Here is a 20,162-nt window from a genome sequence, read left to right as displayed (position 1 = left end):
CTGCTTGCCATGTGTTCGAGTCAACCTTCAAGAATCAAGCTTCAACAGCCCTTGAAGAAGCTTCCAGCTAAATTCAAGATCAATCCTCGACGGCCCTTGAGGAAATAACAAGTCTGATTCAAGATCAAGCGTCCACCACCCTTGAATCAAATCAAGTTCAAGAATAAGCTGAGGAAAGTCAACAATTAGAGGAATCCAGAAAATCCTCCAACCTAGTTCAAGATCAAAGCTGTGGAAAGTCAACAAGCGCAAAAACAAATACGTGCCAATTCATCAATTACCAAAGCCAAAGATCATCTACCACATGAAGCTCCTTGTGGTCCAATTTCAACCTTCAAGATCAAGCCTCGACGACTCTTGAAGAAATCTTAAGCCCAATTCAAGATTAAGCCTCAACGACCCTTGAAGAAATCTCCAGCCCAATTTAAGATTAAGCCTTGATGGCCCTTGGATCGACATCTACAGTAAGGGACTTCAAAACGCATCTTCTACACGTGACAAGCACATGTATACGATGCGCCTTGAAGTGGGGGCATTTGTAGACATCGAAATTTCGGTAAATAAATGTTGACCGATAAATCAAAGTTTCAACGCTCATGTATTACATAAATTTTACACGTAGCATGTGTCTAAACAAAAAATTGAAATAAGTTGGAAAAGTCATCAAACAGGACACGTGTCAACACCTGGCAGAAATGACTTATTTCATCTGGAATATTATATTCAAAATTAGGCCTTGGAAAATTCTATAAATAGAAGCCAATTTCATTCATTTCATTTCACCAATTCATATGACACCAAAACCTTGAAGCTCTGAAACTCTGAAACTCCGACGCTCTCAAGTATCCAGGTTCCCGAAGAATCAAGAAAGCGTTCTTCGTTCATCGTTCTTCCAAGATCAAGCCCCGACGACCCTTGGATCAACAATCCACCAATTCAAGATCAAGCCCCGACGGCCCTTGAAGAAAGTGTTCTTCGTTCTTCGTTCTTCGTTCATCGTTTTTCCAAGATCAAGCCCCGATGGCCCTTGGATCAACAATCCACCAATTCAAGATCAAGCCCCGACGGCCCTTGAAGAAAGTGTTCTTCGTTCTTCGTTCATCGTTCTTCCAAGATCAAGCCCCAACGGCCCTTGGATCAACAACATCAACAAATCCACACATCCAACCGTTCTTCAAGATCAAGCCCAAAAGTCCTTGAAGATCCGTTCATCACCGTTATTCAAGATCAAGCCTCAACGGCCCTTGAAGAATCACTCATCCTCAAGATCAAGCCCCAACGGCTTATTGAAGATCCGCTCAAATCCACCTTCAAAGATCAAGCCCACGGCCCTTGAAGAACGTTCATCCTTAGATCAAGCCCAACTGCCCTTTGGATCAATCGCACATCCTCACATTCAACACCTTACGGAGATCGAATCAGAGGATCAAATTTGAGAGAGATTGTAAACCCAAAATCATCAAATACAAATATTATTTTGTGCACGTGTTCTTGTCTCTTTTGTTTCAGGAATATTCTGTGTTTACACCGTTGTTCATGCTTTTTCATAATAATGTACAAAACAGCGTAGCTTGGTAGATTTCTGTTGATATCGACTTTGAGTTGATTTGTACATGACTTTTATCTTGTAGAAACGACTTTCCATTGATTTCATTAGCATTATGATATTTCCGTTTTTTATTGATGATATTTTTAGATCTTAGGTAAGAGAGAAGCAAGTGTAAGTGATAGAATGGAAGATATTAGTCTTTGATTTGAAGTTGCGATTGGTAGATTTTTGTTACAGTCGCTAGTTGTTACTAATTTTTTTTAATCATATACTAGCATATGGCCACCCACAAAGTGTGCATGAAAATTTTCTATTTTTGTTTTTAAAGGAGAGAGAGAGAGAGAGAGAGAGAGAGAGAGAGAGAGAGAGAGAGAGAGAGTTCTTTTTTTTTAATCAGAGATTTGTTATAATCACATGTAGGTGAGGATTTGAAAAAAAAAACAGTAAAATTTTGATTGTTTGAAATTACAAATCTGCCTATATTTCTTATTCATGTTCAGATTTAAGCAGAGGGTTAATCTGGTAATTTTATAAGAGTTTGGTTGACAATAACTCAATAAGTGTTCTACTAATATGTAGTTTAGATATGTAAAAAGAAAACAGAAAGGCAAAAGCAAGACAATAGAACAAATGAGTTTTTGGTTTGCAAATTGAAATGGTCATCAAACAGCCTCTTATTTTTAAGGATTAGTAAACTGCAAAACCAAGACTGCTCGTTGGTCTCAGAGACAAGGGAAGCAGTTCGTCTTGGTTGCGCAATAGGCAGTGCACGCCGCAACTTTTAATGGGTGAGCCATTTTTGAAGCGAAATACAACTTGACAAATATCTCCGTGCTGCTCCTGCTCCCCAAAACCCACTAACGCAAGCTTCACATGAGTTGCCTTTAAGTCCTTATAGAACCATAAACAAGGTTCAAACGTTTTTTCTCCGTTGATGATAATACACTTGACATCAGAATGATAAGTCGATGGTTCAACAACAAAAGATAGAGCCAATCCAAATAACGTCTCCCCCACTTGTAATTTTAGAGGAATTTCAAAACGAATTTCACTGCCTCTAATAAATCCTTCTTTCCTTTCATCTTCATCCCATTTATATTCTGGTAGAGGTTGAATGGTTGTGGGATGGTTAGAGGTATAGCTGAACCACTTTGGAACTTCATTGCCTGGGTAAATAATGCTCAAGTGCGGACATATTTCCTGCAATAATAGATATATATAGTTAACTAACTACAAACATTTGTGATCTGATCTCTCTTTCAATTATCAACAAAATTAATTTTCATTTGAACATAAATTAAGAAGAAGAGAGACCAACCTCATTCAACAAGTTGTTTTCCAACTTTGCCACCTCATCACCACTTAGTCCAGAGCAGTTACGCAAGTTAAGATCCCCAAGCCTCTGGGGTAGTTTTGGAATTTTCTCCAATGATGTGCAATCATCCAGATGTAACTCTTCTAGTTTTGGTGGAAGGACTGGAATTTCTCGAAGCCTCTTGCAACCGCTCAATGTAAGTTTCCATAAGTTGACAGCTTTGCTAATACAATCCGGAAGGCTAACAAAATTGTTTCTCGACAGATTAAGCCCTGTTAATGCGGACCAGCAATGAAGAGGCACAAGGAAATCACTTTCTGATAAATTGCATCCTTCAAGAGAAAGATACAGCTGTAACCTTCGAGCCTTCTTGCCCTCTATTTCTGGGAAACTCTCGAGCCTTCTGCAACCACTGAGAGAAAGATTCAAAATTTCAAGTTTATCGAGGAATCCAACTGAATCATCAACTTCGACCAAACTTGTAAAGTCACGTAGATCCAACTGCCATATGTTTGGGCTTCCGGATAAGTCGGGGACATTTTGCAACTCACAACCATTTGCATACAAGGCCGTAAGCCCAGTAAGATACGCAATTGATGAAGGCAATTCTCTTATGCTACTTTTTCCTATCTCCAAACTCCACAGAGATTTCATCTTGTCCCTCTCTATTTCTGGAAATCTCTCCAGCCATGTGCAACCATTGAGATTAAGATCTTCAAGGGATCTCAATCCAAGTCTGGTTCCAAACCTCGTAAGGTTAGAGCACCCACTAAGATTCAATATTTCAAGTTTATCGAGGAATCCAACTGAATCATCAACCTTGACCAAACTTGTGCAGTTACTTAGATCCAACGTCCTTATGTTTGGGCTTCCGGATAAGTCGGGGACATTTTGCAACTCACAACCATATGCAATCAATTGCGTAAGCCCAGTAAGATACGCAATTGATGAAGGCAATTCTCTTATGCCACTTTTTCCTATCTCCAAAAGCGTAAGAGATTTCATCTTGTCCTTCTCTATTTCTGGAAATCTCTCCAGCCTTGTGCAACCTGTAAGATGAAGCGCTTTAAGGGATCTCAATCCAAGTCTTGTTGCAAACCTCGTAAGCTTAGAGCACCCAGTAAGAAACAACACTTCAAGTTTATCGAGGAATCCAACAGAATCATCAACCTCGACCAAATTTTTACACCCACTTAGACCCAAGTACTTTATGTTTGGGCTTCGGGATAAGTTGGGGATTTTTTCTAAGAATTCGCAACCACTTAAATTCATCCATGTGAGATTTGCCAAATTCTATAAAACCAAAAAAAAAAAAAATCACATACTTTAAAAAGAATATAATAAAACACTTGAGTATTTCTTTGGGAGATAAAATATATGTTTAAATAATAATATGATTCAAAATAATTTAAAGTATGTACCTTAAATTCCTTAAATTGTCTTATGTTACAGTGTGGCACATCAAAACAAACAAGATTTCTTGGATGAAAATTGGACGACAAATTGAGCACAACCGTATGCTTAATATCAACAATGGATCGTCCACCCAAGTCAATCCACCTTAAACTGTTGGGCAAATAATCAACGCGTCCAGAAAAGTGTGCATTACGGTTTATAAAAATTTCAAGTTTTACCATCCTCAAGAAGCTTTCTGGATTCAAGGGTATCACATCTGATTTGGGCAGCTTCACCACAATGCTTCTAATTTTCTTTGTTCCCTAAGATGGAAAAAAAAAAAGTTGAAATATTGTTAACAAACCATGTCGTTTAATTAACAAACATAACACAACCCCTGTTTTAAAATTTTTGTGTTCTCTTTTCAATATCATGCCAAATCAAATGCAAGAACATATATTCTACTTACTTGGTTTTCAGTTAGAACATCATACACATCTTCATAAAACCACAGCCTGCTCCGCTTGCCTGGTTCAGTGGGCGATTCTTCGTAAACTATTTGCTTACCCATTTTTTGTAGCAAGTCATTCATCAAAATCCGATTATCTCCAATAGTTATAATGGCTTTCTCAACGAGTACTTTAATACAATCTTGACGTACATTGAGCGTCGAACTTCTTAATATTTGTAACACGTAGTCTTTATTTTCACCATTAAAGAAACATGCAATGTCTAGGAAAACTTGTTGCAGGCCATAATGCCATGCATCATAAGTTTTTCGAAGTATTTTTTCAATAATAGTATAAGGTTCTCCATCGTAAGAATCGTAACCATCCAATATAGCTTGCCAACGATCTATACTTTTATTACGCAAATGAGAACCTATAATATTAAGAGCCAACGGAAGGCCTTGAGCATAGGCTACTGCACGTCGTGCGAGGCTCAAATAATCATCTGGAGGTCTATTTCTTTCGAAGGCATTCCAACTAAAAAGCTCAAGTGCTTTGTCGTCTTCTAACCTTTTGACTTCATATATCCACTGACCTCCATAAAAATCAAGCATACTTCTATCTTTTGTGGTTATGATCACCCTGCTACCCTCACCGAAACAATCGACATCAACCCAGTTTTTTAACTGCTCCAATTGATCCACATCATCAAGAATTAAGAGAATCTTCTTTTGCCTCAACCGATTCTTAACAAGACTGATTCCTTCATGAACATCGACAATTTCCCACTCTGTGCCACGAAGAATTTTAGATAGAAAAGTCTTTTGTAGTTGGATTAGGCCTTCCCGTGATGTCAATGTTTCTCTAACATCTGCCAGGAAACAACTAACTTGAAACTTGCGAGCAATTGCATTATAAACCGCTCTTGCAATTGTTGTCTTGCCTATTCCAGATGTCCCCCAAATCCCAACCACACGACGACCATTTCCATCGACACCTAAAAGATCTTTCACCTCTTGTACGCAAGATTGTATTCCAACTGGGTATTTGGCCACATCCAAATATGTGCCATCAAGTACTTTGAGTAGGATATCCTCAACAACGTTGCTGATTAATGTAGCTTCATAGCTAGCAGTGAAAAACAAATCACACAATAAATCAGTGAACTTTTTTTTTGTGTGGCTATATTTCAGAAAAATGTAGAAAAGAACGTAAAAACAAATAGACAGGAAAATTACACGATATTAATAAAAAAGTGTACTTGAATATATTTCTATGTTTCTATCCAAAATACACTAGTAATTAACTATACTGATGACATTATTCCAGGAAACTGATTATATAAATACACGGTAAGGGGAAGAAATGTACGTACTCTCCTTCCTTGACAGGATGTCCTGACAAATTTGCTGCTTCTCTAAGAGCACTCCTCCATGCGAGGATCTTCTCCTTATTGTCCTCGAATTTGCACTCAAGTTTTTTGAACACGTCACCGAAACTACTCGTTTGATTTCGTACATGGGACGGATCCACCTTGTAAAAAACTGGCAAAACTATTTGTCGCTTTGATTTTCTACATTGAAGAATCTTGACAAGCTCGTCCAAGCACCACCTTGAAGCTGCATAGGTTTTGGAGAATATGACGAGAGAAATTCTTGACTCTTCAATTGCTTGGAGGAGCGCTGGTGATATTTCTTCTCCTCTTACAAGTTGGCGATCAATGAAGGTGTGGATTCCCTTGTCAACCAACGCCTTGTATAAATGATCTGTAAAAGTGGTGCGTGTATCCTCTCCTCTAAAGCTCAAAAAGACATCATATCTCCACGAAGGAGTACTATCGATACAAAAGGAAGAAGAAGAAGAAGAGGAGGAGGAGGAGGAGGAGACAAGTTGATTATTCATTTGAGAAATCCAGGTAAACTAAAGAACCTTTCAAAGGATTGATTGTGGATTTTGGACTGGTATTCGCGTTAAGACTTCGCTCTTGCTATGCATACTTTTCTTGCTATGTAGGAAGCAGCAGTTTCCTACCACCTCCAATGTGAATGTGGACTCTCTCTTGTCATGTTAGTCCTCATGCTTTTCTCCCTACCTACGAAGCAGTTTCCTAGATACTAGCTACCTTTCAATGTGAACGTGGTCAAGTTGAAAGATAGGAAACTTCTTGGGAACTTCATTTCAAAAGCGGATATTAATTTACAGAATTGTTATTAGCACTTCAAAAATCTCATTCTACACTCTAAAATTTCTATATTAAGAAAGAAAAATACACTTGTGAGGAGGAGTGTAGAATGAGATTTTTGAAGTGCCAATAACACACTTCCCTTAATTTAAGCGTAATGTTAGGAAGATTAAATTTGTAAAGTAAATTACATAAAAGTTAATGATTGTATTATTACTTGAGTATTGATTAATGATTTAAGGTGCTTATTTAAATTTGTAAAGTAAATTACATAAAAATTAATGATTGTATTATTACTTGAGTATTGATTAACGATTTAACGTGCTTATTTTTTTATTGATGACATATTAATTAGTTTACAAATTTAATTTTTGTAGTATTACCCTTAACTTAAAAAGAGGAAGTTTCGTTGCAAGCTACTATTTATCATTTTTTATGTAACAATCTACCGTAATGATATTCTAAGATAATCACGGATGACTGAAAAATATAAAATTGTTTGTTGGCACGCGGTCTTTAATTTAACGAAGATGTGTCTTATTCATTTGTTTTGTTATGCTTTTGGAACTTTTTGTTTCTTTGATCAGCGGCCGACTCACTATGGTTTTGTCTGTATTTTATTATTCATTGATATTTATCATCACCCATGGCCTTTCTTCACCAATGAATTTATAATTCCGAACCATTTTCCTCTTTTCAAAGGCCACATCTTTGTGTTGTATTCATTTCAACGAAGCAGTTTCCTGGATACTAGCTACCTTTCAATGTGAATGTGGTCGGGTTGAAAGATAGGAAACTTCATGGAAACTTCATTTCAAAAGTAGATATTAATTTAAGTGTAATGTTAAGAAGATGAAATTTGTAAAGTAAATTACATAAAAGTTAAAGATTGTGTTATTACTTGGGTATTGATTAATGATTTAACGTACTTATTTTTTGGGAAGTGTTATTAGCACTCCAAAAATCTCATTCTACACTTCTCACAAGTGTATTTTTCTTTCCAAATATAGAAAGTTTGGAGTGTAGAATGAGATTTTTGGAATGCCAATAACAATTCTTATTTTTTTTATTAGTGACATATTAATTAGTTTGCAAAATTTATTTTTCAAGTATTACCCTTAACTTAAAAGAGAGGAAGTTTCGTTGCAAGCTACTGTTTACTATTGTTTGTACCATACTTGACCAATCTCGAAACTACCGAGCACTGGTCAACATTTACCATCAAGGACCCAAAAGAGTTTCCCTCCAACCAGGAGGCCAATCACAGCGCGATACGTGTCAACATCAGAAGCCAATCATAGTGCGACACGTGTCAACATCAAATGCCAATCACAACACGACACGTGTCAATGTCAGAATAAAGCTAGAAACTCTCTTCTATAAAAGGAGATCATTCTCCCACAATATTTGCTAATGTCATTTCTACTAAATCATTCACTAGTACTTACTAAAGGAGAGCTTGAACCTATGTACTTGTGTGAACCCTTCACAATTAATGAGAACTCTTCTACTCCGTGGACGTAGCCAATCTGGGTGAACCACGTACATCTTGTGTTTGCTTCCCTATCTCTATCCATTTACATACTCATCCACACTAGTGACCGGAGTAATCTAGCGAATGTCACAAACTTAACATTTTCTGTTGTACTAAAATCTTCGCCGATTTTGTGCATCAACATTTGGCGTTGTTTGTGGGAACGACACTTATTCCCACTCTCTTCAGGTTTGTTAAGTTGGTTTCCACCATTCATACACTCTCTTTTGACCAAGCATCCCTTTCCAACATGGGGAGCGAAGGAAGCCACAGCACACATCATGACACCCCTCTTGCACCTAGTGCGAAGCAACGAAAGAAGGAACAAAAGAAGTTTCTTCAGGCTAAAGTCGATGAGCTGGAGGCTAAGAACAACAAGATAGCGATGAAGAATGAGATCCTCCAAGAGTAGTATGAGAAGGTCTTCGAGATGCTCCACGAGGCTAGATATACTAAAAAACACGAGCTCATCACCCCTGTGGAAGTCAACCATCAACTGGGTGCCCCCCAACATGGAGGGTCATTTGCCCTCGACATGGGTATTCTTGTTGAGGACCGAGCCACTCATCGAAATGGCGACCAATATTAGACTTCTCTCAACCCAACTGTTTTGACCCGAAGCATGAGGAGTGGAGGATGGCACCTCTTTACAGAAGGAGTGGACGGATCGAAAGCTGTCTTTCACGACTGTCGAGACTTCCTCAAGCAACGTCGAGACAATCCCATCCATGTAAGATCGAAGATCAATGACCCAATGGTCTCTGAAAGACTCGGTCCCCTCCCATGTCCCAGGCCGACTACCAATTTGGGGAAGGGGCAACAAGTCCTAGAGAAACACAAAGGTATAGGAGACTCAGAGATGTTTCGACGACAAACCTTGAAAGTCAGTACGGCGAGTCCAGGGAAAATCACATGCTCTTGATCAAGCCTTCCTACTTCCAAGAGGAGATGAAGATTTACGAAAGAAAGCTCCAGTGGTACATGACTCCACTTAGGACCCTCTTGTCCTACAGTTCCTTAAGGAAGTAAATAAGTTGAAGGCCGAACGACAAGCTGAGATACCTGGTTGGAACCAACCTAGGCCTGGCCCTCTTACAAGGAGGATCCTCAACACCCCCTCCAAGCAAAGACAAAGCAGAAGCTTGGTTTGCAAATCTATATTGGAAAGGAGGACCCAATTGAACACCTTAACCTCTTACCGGATGCACACAGACGAAGAGCGATGTCTTATCTTCCCCTCCACCCTCTATGACGGAGCTCTAAACTGGTATTACCGTCTTCCACCTGAGACAGTAGACTCATTTGAGGAATTGAGGAAACTGTTTGTTTCTTACACATTTTCCAGACCGATCGCATGCACTCTGCGAATGACTTGTACACTATTCACCAGAAGGCAGACGAGTCATTACGTATGTATGCTGGCCGCTTCAGCCAAGAGTATTCCCGTTGTGCCGAGGCAGATGACAAGACTGCCTTCAAAGCCTTCACGGCAGGCCTACGTGACTGTTTCTTTAAGTACATGATCAATGCCAACACTTGGAAGACTTACTCTGAGGTGATGGCGCATGCTTATAACCATGCCTCCGCCGAGGCAATGACATACCAAGAGAAACCCTCAACAACCATCCTTTATCAGCAAGTGGGAAGTGGAAGTTAGACCCACCTAAATGAGAAGACCCTAAGCTTCCAAACGGCAGATGTGCCTCCCTTTGCCTTACTTAATACTTTGCCAAGTCAACAGACATATCAATCTCAGGGCAAAAGGAAATATTTTCATCCTCACCAGACATATCAATCTCAGGACAGGCCTTACCCCGAGGTATGAGGCATACACACCTTTGAACGCCACATGCGTGGCCATTTACCCCAGCATAGCACACCTGATACCGAAGCCAAAGCCGAGGCACCCGGATTACAAGCCCTTGAAGAACAAGGGCACGTTTTGCTGCTACTACAAGCATAACAGCCATGACGGTGAGAAGTGTATCACCCTTCGTAATCATATTGAAGTTTAAGCACGTGAAGGAAAAATTGATCAATCCTCATTCACCCTCTAAGGGGTAACCGTAACCAAAGCCAGGTGAATGTGATCTATTCTAGAAGTGACGGCACACCCATATCTAAATCTTCCATCAGGGCTATGAAAAACAGTGAACAAGCTTTAAGGCCTGGCGACCAAGTGTTTCACGTGGAAGACAGCAGGGGAGGCAAGTATCAAAAGCCTAACTGGGATCCAATATATTTCTTCCCTGAGGAAGAAATAGGTATCATTTACCCTCACAACGACCCACTGATCGTGGAAGCTCACATAACTAACTTTGAAATACGACGAATCCTGGTAGACACGGGGGCTTCGGTCAATATCATGTTTGCTGAAGCTTTCAGGGCACTTAATGTAGCTGAACACTTGCTCGATCGCTCGATTTCTCCTCTGATAAGCTTCTCTGGTGATATCGTGCAACCTATAGGGAGCATACACTTACCTTTCACCATTGGTATAGGCCCTTACACAGCTACCATTACCACTAACTTCCTAGTGGTTGATTGCCCAACGGTATACAATGTCATCTTTGGACGCACAGGCATAAATGATCTCAAGGCCATGGTATCCACACATATGTTGTTGATGAAATTTCCAACCCCCTATGGCAATGGTTACATCAGAGGAGATCAACTTAGTGCACGATCATGTTACAACACTTCGGTCAAGCAACAGAACCTGCATATGCCCAAGGAAACCCTTTCTATACATGACCAAGTCATAAAGACCAGCCCATATGAAGCAAACTTGGATCTTCATGGTGGCAACAATCAACCCGATGATCCTCGAGACGACTCTTTCACCCAGCAAGCACAACCCACTGAAGAGTTGGAGAATGTTTCTATCTCAAAAGATTATCTAGATCGCATGGTGAAGATTGGCACCACCTTGTCACCACCTATTCTGAAAAGGTATCGAATGAGGTTGAACCTCAACAAATGTGCCTTCGGCGTAGTTAATGAAATGTACAACCCTTACTCTCCTTCATGCCACCAACCAAGTGATGAAACGTACAACCTGTACTCTTCTTCATGCCACCAACCAGGTGATGAAATGTACAACCCGTACTTTAATATCATTTGGCAACTTGCCACTCATGCCACCAATCAGGTGAAAAATGAACTCATTTTCATGCCACCAACCAGGTGATAAAATGTACAACCCATACTTTCTTTCATGCCACCAACCAGGTGATGAAATGTACAACCCATACTCTAATATAATTTGGTAACTTGCTATTCATGCCACCAACCAGGTGAAGAAAGAACTCATATTCGTGCCACCAACCAGGTGATGAAATGTGATGAAAGGTGATGAAGGAACTCACATTCGTACCACCAACCAATTGATGAAAGCAACTCACCATGCATTCTACCTACCAGAAGACGAATGGTACAACTTGTACATGTGAACTCCTAGCATTCACAAATAATCAAAATCATCAAGCTTGACAACTCAAATAAGGGAGCACTAATGCCTAACAAGAGTTATAGTCACCAACAAAGTCTTATTGCAAGCCAACAACAACTTCAGTGCATGGCATACAAAGATCAAGCTATTCAACCCTCTTGCATCTACCTAAGACATTTCTTCTCTGTAACAATGTAAACACTACAACTCGTAGAAAGCTTCACACACTTTTGATCAAGACAGTGTAAAGCAAAACCAATTTATGGTGCCAACAAGAGTTTCATCAATGGAGGGCAACCACAATTCTCAAAAGCTTCACACACTCTTGATCAAGACAGTGTGAAGCAAAACCAATTTATAGTGCCAACAAGAGCTTCATCAATGGAGGGCAACCACAATTCTCAAAAGCTTCATACACTCTTAATCAAGACAGTGTGAAGCAAAACCAATTTATATTGCCAACAAGAGCTTCATCAATGGAGGGCAACCACAATTCTTAAAAGCTTCACACACCCTTAATCAAAACAGTGTGAAGCAAAACCAATTTATAGTGCTAATAAGAGCTTCATCAATTGGGCAACCACAATTCTCAAAAGCTTCACACACTCTTAATCAAGACAGTGTGAAGCAAAACCAATTTATGGTGCCAACAAGAGCTTCATCAAAGGAGTTCAACCACAACTCTCAAAAGCTTCACACACTCTTGATCAAGACAGTGTGAAGCAAAACCAATTTATGGTGCCAACAAGAGCTTCATCAATGGAGGGCAACCACAATTCTCAAAAGCTTCACACAATCTTGATCAAGACAGTGTGAAGCAAAACCAATTTATGGTGCCAACAAGAGCTTCATCAAATGAGTTCAACCACAATTCTCAAAAGCTTCACACACTCTTAATCAAGACAGCGTGAAGCAAAACCAATTTATCGTGCCAACAAGAGCTTCATCAATGGAGGGCAACCACAATTCTTAAAAGCTTCACACACTATTGATCAAGACAGTGTGAAGCAAAATCAATTTATGGTGCCAACAAGAGCTTCATCAAATGAGTTCAACCACAATTCTCAAAAGCTTCACACACTCTTAATCAAGACAGCGTGAAGCAAAACCAATTTATGGTGCCAACAAGAGCTTCATCAATGGAGGGCAACCACAATTCTTAAAAGCTTCACACACTATTGATCAAGACAGTGTGAAGCAAAATCAATTTATGGTCCCAACAAGAGCTTCATCAAATGAGTTCAACCACAATTCTCAAAAGCTTCATACACTCTTGATCAAGACAGCGTGAAGCAAAACCAATTTATGGTGCCAACAAGAGCTTCATCATTGGAAAGCAACCACAATTCTCAAAAGCTTCACACACTCTTGATCAAGACAGTGTGAAGCAAAACCAATTTATGTTGCCAACAAAAGCTTCATCAATGAAGGGCAACTACAACTCGTAGAAAGCTTCACACACTCTTGATCAAGACTGTTTACAGCAAATTCAATTTATATGGTTCATCCAAACCTTCGACTACTACAAGGTGTGGCTTGCATCACAATCTCTTACTCAACAGTGTGGAAGAAAAATTTGTATATGTTGTATCTTCCACATTTTCAAATTTCTAATTTTCCAAAAAAAAAAGGAAATTGGGAAATTCAACAAAGCTTCATCAATGGAGGACAACTACAATTTCTCAAAAGCTTCACACTATCTTGATCAAGATAGTGTGAAGCAAAATCAATTCATGGTACCCAACAAAAGCTTCAACTCCAAAGCTTCACCTACAAAGCTTCAACTCCAAAGCTTCACCTACAAAAGCTTCAACTCCAAAGCTTTACCTACAAAGCTTCAACATAAAAGCTTCACCCACAAAAGCTTCACCTACAAAAGCTTCACCCACAAAAGCTTCACTTACAAAGATTCAACACAAAAGCTTCACCTACAAAAGCTTCACATACAAAGCTTTAACACAAAAGCTTCACCTACAAAAGCTTCACACACTCTTGATCAAGATAATGTGAAGCAAAATCAATTCATGGTACCAAACAATGCTTCAACCTCAAAGCTTCACCTACAAAGTTTCAACACTAAAGCTTCACCTCCAAAGCTTAAAATATATATATTCGGAAATTCCAAAATTCGGAAATTCGGAAATTCCAAAATTCGAAAATTCGGAAATATGACCAAAAAAAAAATCGAAAAAAACAAAATTGCCTAGGCCTCTTCTTCTTTAGGCCTAACAACTTTCATAACAAATATAAATGAAGGAGGAGTTTTGGGCTACCACTTAGAAAGGAAATGCATCATTCGTCAACTCCCTCAACCGGAGACTTAGGGGACTCATACCATATGCTACTGCACCTTGATACTCAGAAGTCTCACGACGACTCAGTGACTTGGATTTTTCAAGTCTCAAACCGAGAAGTTTTCCTCACTCGGGAAATTAAGGGAGCACTACCTCAACATACATGCTTTACTCACAAAGCTTCAACATACAAGCTTTAAGAAAATAAAAAATTCAAAGAACTTAGTGAAGAATGCTTTGGTGTATTTAACACAATACGTTGAAATGAAGCAAAGCCTATTTATTGATATCTCCGATAAGTTACAAATATGTACATATAAATGAATCAAAATAAACAAACAAAAGGGAGCCTTCACAAAGGTTGCTTAGGAGAAGTCTCAGCAGTCGGCAGAGCCCCAGAAAGAGAAGGCACCAGAGGGTGATCATTCGGAGCCTCAGTACTGGACAGAACCCTAGAAGGAGAAGGCATCAGAGGTTGATCATTTGGAGCTTCATTACGCGGTACAGCCCTAGAAGACGAAGGCAATAAATGCCTTTGGAACAAGCCCACAAACCTTTGATGATCAAGTAAAATCTGACCATAAGATTCCTATATCTGGTCAAGCTTCCTCTTCATGTTTGTAGCATAGTCATGTGCGAGCCTGTGCAACTGTTTATTCTCATGCTTGAGCCATCTAATCTCCTGTTTGAGACTTATCACTTCAACTGCCAATGATTCAACTTGGCGGGTTCGAACAAATAGGTGTTGGGCCATATTAGACCTAAAACCTGCATATTGAACACTGAGAGCCAGATAATCCTTAACAGCCAACTCATCAGACCGTTTGGAAAGTAGTCTGTTATCTTTGGGAGTGAAAAGGTTCTTGGCCACCACCGCAGCGGTCTTATCATTCTTCATCACAGAGTCCTCAACGATAAGATGACTAGTAGAGGATAAGAAGGATGGGTGCCATATGTTGTCTTGAGGAGGCATGGCTGCCTCTTCACCAAAGTTCAAGTCAAAACGACAGTCGGATGGGCTAGACATTTTCAGAAATGATGAAGGAGAAATGAGGTCTAATAAATCTCTGAAGTACGAAAATAAGGAGAAAATTCCTACAAGCAATAACTTTTGAACATACTTTTTGCACACATTTGGTGCCCCTATAAAAGAAAGGGCAGTAGGGCCGTTTGTTCAAAAATCGAAGAGGCACCACTCTCCGGATTTCGAGAAGCAAATTTTCCTGAGTAAAATATGTCGACAATCCCCATACGTAACATCAGCTTCTCTGGTACCACAGATAACTTTGCCAAAAATCTCTGACAAAATTTAGACACATAATTTTGAAGGTCCAGCTACCCTACTATTACCCACAAGGGTAAAGGAACAGCACCACTGCTTGATAACTGGAAAGTCCCTATGTGTGTCAACCTCCGTGCTCCGTGGCAAGGCAGATTGGTAAAAATGCCCAACCTTTACTCACATTCGAGAAAACACTCCTAACAAGATTGTTTGCTCAAAAATTTAAAAGGCACCGCTCTCCGAATCTCGAGAGCCAGACTTCCAACAGGATTACTTGCTCAAAAATCGAAGAGGCACCGCCCTCCGAATCTCGAGAGCCAGACTCCCAACAGGATTACTTTCTTAAAAATCGAAGATGCACTGCTATCTGAATCTCAAGAGTCAGACTCCCAACAAGATTTCTTTCTTAAAAATCGAAGAGGCACCGTTCTTCGAATCTTGAGAGCCAGATCCCCAACAGGATTGCTTGTTTGAAAACCGAAGAGGCACCGCTCTTCGAACTTCGAGAGCCAGATTTCCTTAGATAAAGCTTGTCTGCAATCTTCACACGCAGCATCAGCTTTCCAGATACCACAAACCACTTTTTCAAAGTGTTCTGACAAAGTTAAAACGCGTGAATCTTGCAGCTTCCACTGCATTGCTATGATCGAGCAGGGTAAAGGAACAACGTTACCACTCGTTGTTGGGACAATTCCCATATATGTCTACCTTCATCCTCCACAGCCAGGCAGACCTGTAAATAAAAAAAATACTCAACTTTTCTTCACATCCGAGAGGGCACTCTCGAAATACTTAGCCTTTTTTCTCCCCGATAATACCTCTGCAAACAAACCACACCAGAGCAAGAGTATCTCATATTATTAGGGTTAAAAGCAAGAGTATCCCATATCATGCTTTTTCCCTGTCGTTTCCTTTGGCCTTGTTCTTACCTGCAAGACAAGGAGAAAGAGAGCAATCAGTCATTGCCATAAAAGATGAATACTACTCTCCCACTCGGTGACTTTTTTTTTTTCAACCTTTTGTAATGTGAGCAATTGGTGTCATTGCCAGAAAAGATGGACTTCTTTCACCCATGTCTTGGGACTTTGCTTACAAAGTGGTCCAGAACTGGACCCACATTCGAAGAAATTCAAAAAGGAGAAACTTAAATTTAACAAACGATAATATTTAAACATAGTCTCGTCCATAAGTATAGTCATGCAATAAATTACTTTTAAATAAACAATGACAGACGAGAGTTATATACCATTTCCAATTGAAGAGGCCAAATATAACCTCATCAATAATTTATTATTTTTAAATTTATTCTTTAACTTTATTGGTTAATTGAATTAAACGACTTTATTAAAATACGATTATCCAAATATGATTTCGAGTGTCATATGTCGCTAAATGAATAAGTCTCTTGATTTCTTACATGTCACTAAATGACAAACTCTCTATATTTCTGATCTTTATATAATTTTGATAATTTCTTTCATAAAATGTTCGAGTAACACGTGTCGGGGTGTAATTCCTTGATTAAGAGAAGCATCCAAATGAAACAAAATGATGCACTTGCGTTAATGTTTAATTCATATGGAGCAAAGCATGCATATGGCCGGCCTCATGATGCACAAAATCGGGTCAATTTTGGACCAACATAAATCCTACAGTGAATCACACAAACGCATAAGAACACAAAGATATATCGTTAAGTGTAAAAAGAGGTTATATGGTTAAAATAAAATTTCCCTTTTACTTTTACCTGGTTTGAATGTTCGGAGGTTGTTGAGATTTGAAGACGAAGTACATGCTTGAACCATATGCATATTGGCCACTTGATAGGTGAGGCGTAGACCAGAGCACAGGGGCGGCCGCGAGAAGGGGAAAGTGAGTGCGGTGAAGAAGGCAAAGAAGCTCGAAAGGCAGAGTGCCTCGGCTTCCCTCTACAATAAAGACTTGAAGTCTAAAACGCGGGTCCAGAAGAAATGGAGCAGCAAGAAGAAAGCTAGGTGAAGAACCTCCCACTTCTATCAACACATTCAAGGGGAATATATAGCACAATGGGTCTTTGTTTTTTAGTTTTTCTCTAGATAAAAAAGGAAAGGAACGTGTAGGTTAGAATAGAATATCGCTTGCCCAAAATAACAAAAAGTGTAGAGACATAATAAAGAAGCTCGAACTGGTCCCAAGTATACTAATCCACCAAACTGAATAACGGACTACTTAGACCTACAGTTTCAACGCAAATCTGTACCAGGGGCATTTCTATTTCCCTGACTGAGAGTTATCTTCGAAAATTAAAATTTGGAAAGAAGATACAAGTAGGTCGGAATTTGAAGAACGTAAAGTCATGCAACTACAGACTAGATTTCATTACAATTATCTGATCAGCCAACTAATTGTACAAGAAAACCAAAATCAAACCAGGTAACTATTGCCTTAGCGGAGATTCAATGACGGGCACATGAAAGGATCAAACGCTACTGTGGCTATGGAAGGGGAATTTTTCTAACAATAACAAGAAAAAGTATTTCTTGTTAACCATTGGGTGAGCTCTTACCATTTTCTACTTATAGGCCACCTCAATAGTCTTCTCGAGCGATTTAGTTTTCATAGCCGCAATCCATCCAACCATAGTGAAGATCAAATACAAATGAGACTTCTTGGGCGCTTTCTGTTAGTCGTGAGTCAATATTAGGAAAAAAGGGAATGTAAATACTAGGAGTCCTTTATTAGGTAGGTTTGTTTATAAGCTTTATGATTTGTTTCCTTCTTGAACAATGATTGTACATGTATATATTTCAAAAGAAGCAATACAAGAAATTATCCCGTAAAAGTTCTATTTGGTATCAAGAGCCTTGTATTGCCGTAACCCTAGGTTTGTTTTCTTCCGCGGCACTTGGTTGACTGGTTTTGAAATTCTTCTTGCAAACTTCAGTTTGGCTGGGTGTGTGCAATATTGTCGTGTGTGTAGCAGTGTGCAGTGTGGTGGGTCACTATTTCAGCGTGCAAGTACCATGTCGACGTGCAGATTTGTGTAAGGGTATATGGCATCTGCTTAAGCCAGTGGTATTTTGAAATTGGAGGAGAGTGCTCGTACCTCTAATACTGTAGTGAATCATGTTGTTATTCAGAATGATGCATCTGCTATACCAAACACCATGAAACTAAATGGATTGAATTATCCTCTTTGGTCCAAGGTTTTAGAGATGCACATTGCTGGACGCGGTAAGAAGGGCTTTGTGACTGTGAGTACCAAGGAGCCTGTTGAGGATAATGCTGAGTATGAGACGTGGGAGACAGGGAATGCAATAGTAAAAGGGTGGTTGATCAATTCCATGGAACCTGCTATCATGGGATTTTTTATTCACCTGCGTATCGCTAAAGAAGTTTGGGAAGATGGTGGTTCAGATATTTCTTAGATTTATGAATTGAAGGTTAAATCTTTCAGACTCCGTTAAGAGGGTCGGCCAGTTGGTGTGTATTATGCTGATCTCAAGTCCATTTGGCAGAAGTTAGATAAACAGAGACCAATCAAGATGGAATGTGTTGTGGATCTCAAGACACTTCGAGAAGAAATTCAAATTGATCGTGTGTATGCTTTTTTGGCGGGTTTGGATGATGTCTTTGATAAAGTGCGCAGTGATATTTTACGTACTCAGCCCTTACCATCTGTTGAGGAGGTGTTTTCTGTTGTTTGGTGTGAAGCTCAACGACATGCTACTATGATGAATGGAATTAACAATCAAGGATGGCTGTCATTCATGGCCATGATCTCCCAGCCAGCTGGTGCTCCTTATCCAAGTAATTCTTCTAATCAATCTTTAAATTCTCGTCCCTTCAACCGAGAAAATAAAGATGATTTGAAGTGTACTTTCTGTGGACAAACCCGTCATACTGAGGATACGTGCTTTGCTAAGCATGGGGTGCCTGATTGGTTTCTAGAATTGAAGAAAAAATTACATGCCAAGGAGCGTGGAGCAGTAGGGTCCAATGGAGGCCGTGCCTCCCTTGTTGCAACTACACCAACAGTCTAGGAAGTCGTGCCTAGCCTTAGTGACGCTAGTCAAAATCTGTTGACTCGTACTCGGGGTGACTCGTCTTCCGACACAGGTACCTTAGGACGTGTTCTCTTAGCCTCCGAAACTCAGCACCATACAGGTTGGATTCTGGACTTTGGGGCAACAGATCATATGACATGATAAAAATATGTTTCAATACATGACATCTCACAGAAAAAACATAACAACTGCCAATGGTACTTTGGCACCCGTGTGTGGTGCAAGCACCGTGCATCTCACCCTGTCACTGCCCTTACATCATTGCTTGCTTGTTCCTTCTTTAACCCATCATTTGTTATCCATACCACAGGTTACTGAATAATTGGATTGTGTTGTTCTAATGTATCTGTCCTTTTGTCAACTTCAGGATTTTCAGACCAAGGAGATAATTGGGTGTGGCACTAAGAGAGAAGGGTTGTACTATATGGACGACGTCGTTCCTGTCATAGCTAATGCCGTTCGAGCGTCCCGATCTAGTAATTTATAAGAAGTGTGGTTATTGCATCGTCGGTTAAGGCATGCATCTTTTGGGTATTTACGACATATGTTACCTAGTCTATTTAGTGGAATAAATGAATCAGACTTACATTATGAAGTATGTATTCTTGCTAAAAGCCATTGTGCTTCGTTTCCTCCTAGTATGAATAAAAGAGCTTTACCATTTG

At 39.6% G+C, this 20,162-nt stretch overlaps 3 protein-coding genes across 12 annotated transcripts in view; 1 reads left to right on the top strand and 2 right to left on the bottom strand.

Annotated features, from left to right (window-relative positions):
• The window catches only part of LOC103453800 (disease resistance protein RPV1-like), an 88,414-nt gene extending 81,528 nt beyond the window's left edge, over positions 1–6,886 (bottom strand). For all 7 annotated transcript variants that reach the window (XR_011572614.1, XR_011572610.1, XR_011572611.1 and 4 more), the window contains exons 1-4: positions 6,084–6,886; positions 4,729–5,836; positions 4,286–4,582; positions 2,868–4,157 (exon numbers count right to left, since the gene is read on the bottom strand). Coding sequence is in view for 1 of the 7 variants with exons in the window: in XM_070807365.1 (XP_070663466.1) it covers positions 2,868–4,157; positions 4,286–4,582; positions 4,729–5,836; positions 6,084–6,610 (3,222 nt within the window). In the remaining 6 variants the exon portion in view is untranslated. The remainder of the gene's footprint in view (positions 1–2,867; positions 4,158–4,285; positions 4,583–4,728; positions 5,837–6,083) is intronic.
• LOC103451426 (uncharacterized) overlaps positions 1–20,162 on the bottom strand; it is a 102,770-nt gene that overhangs the window by 49,382 nt on the left and 33,226 nt on the right. The window lies entirely within an intron of this gene.
• LOC103453840 (uncharacterized) overlaps positions 1–20,162 on the top strand; it is a 111,571-nt gene that overhangs the window by 77,116 nt on the left and 14,293 nt on the right. The gene's annotated exons all lie outside the window — the stretch shown is intronic.

The sequence above is a fragment of the Malus domestica genome, chromosome 02 (genome assembly GCF_042453785.1).
Source record: "Malus domestica chromosome 02, GDT2T_hap1".
NCBI lineage: Eukaryota > Viridiplantae > Streptophyta > Magnoliopsida > Rosales > Rosaceae > Malus > Malus domestica.
The sequence above is the reverse complement of the archived record's forward strand: the minus strand, read 5'-3'. Positions and strand labels throughout refer to the sequence as shown.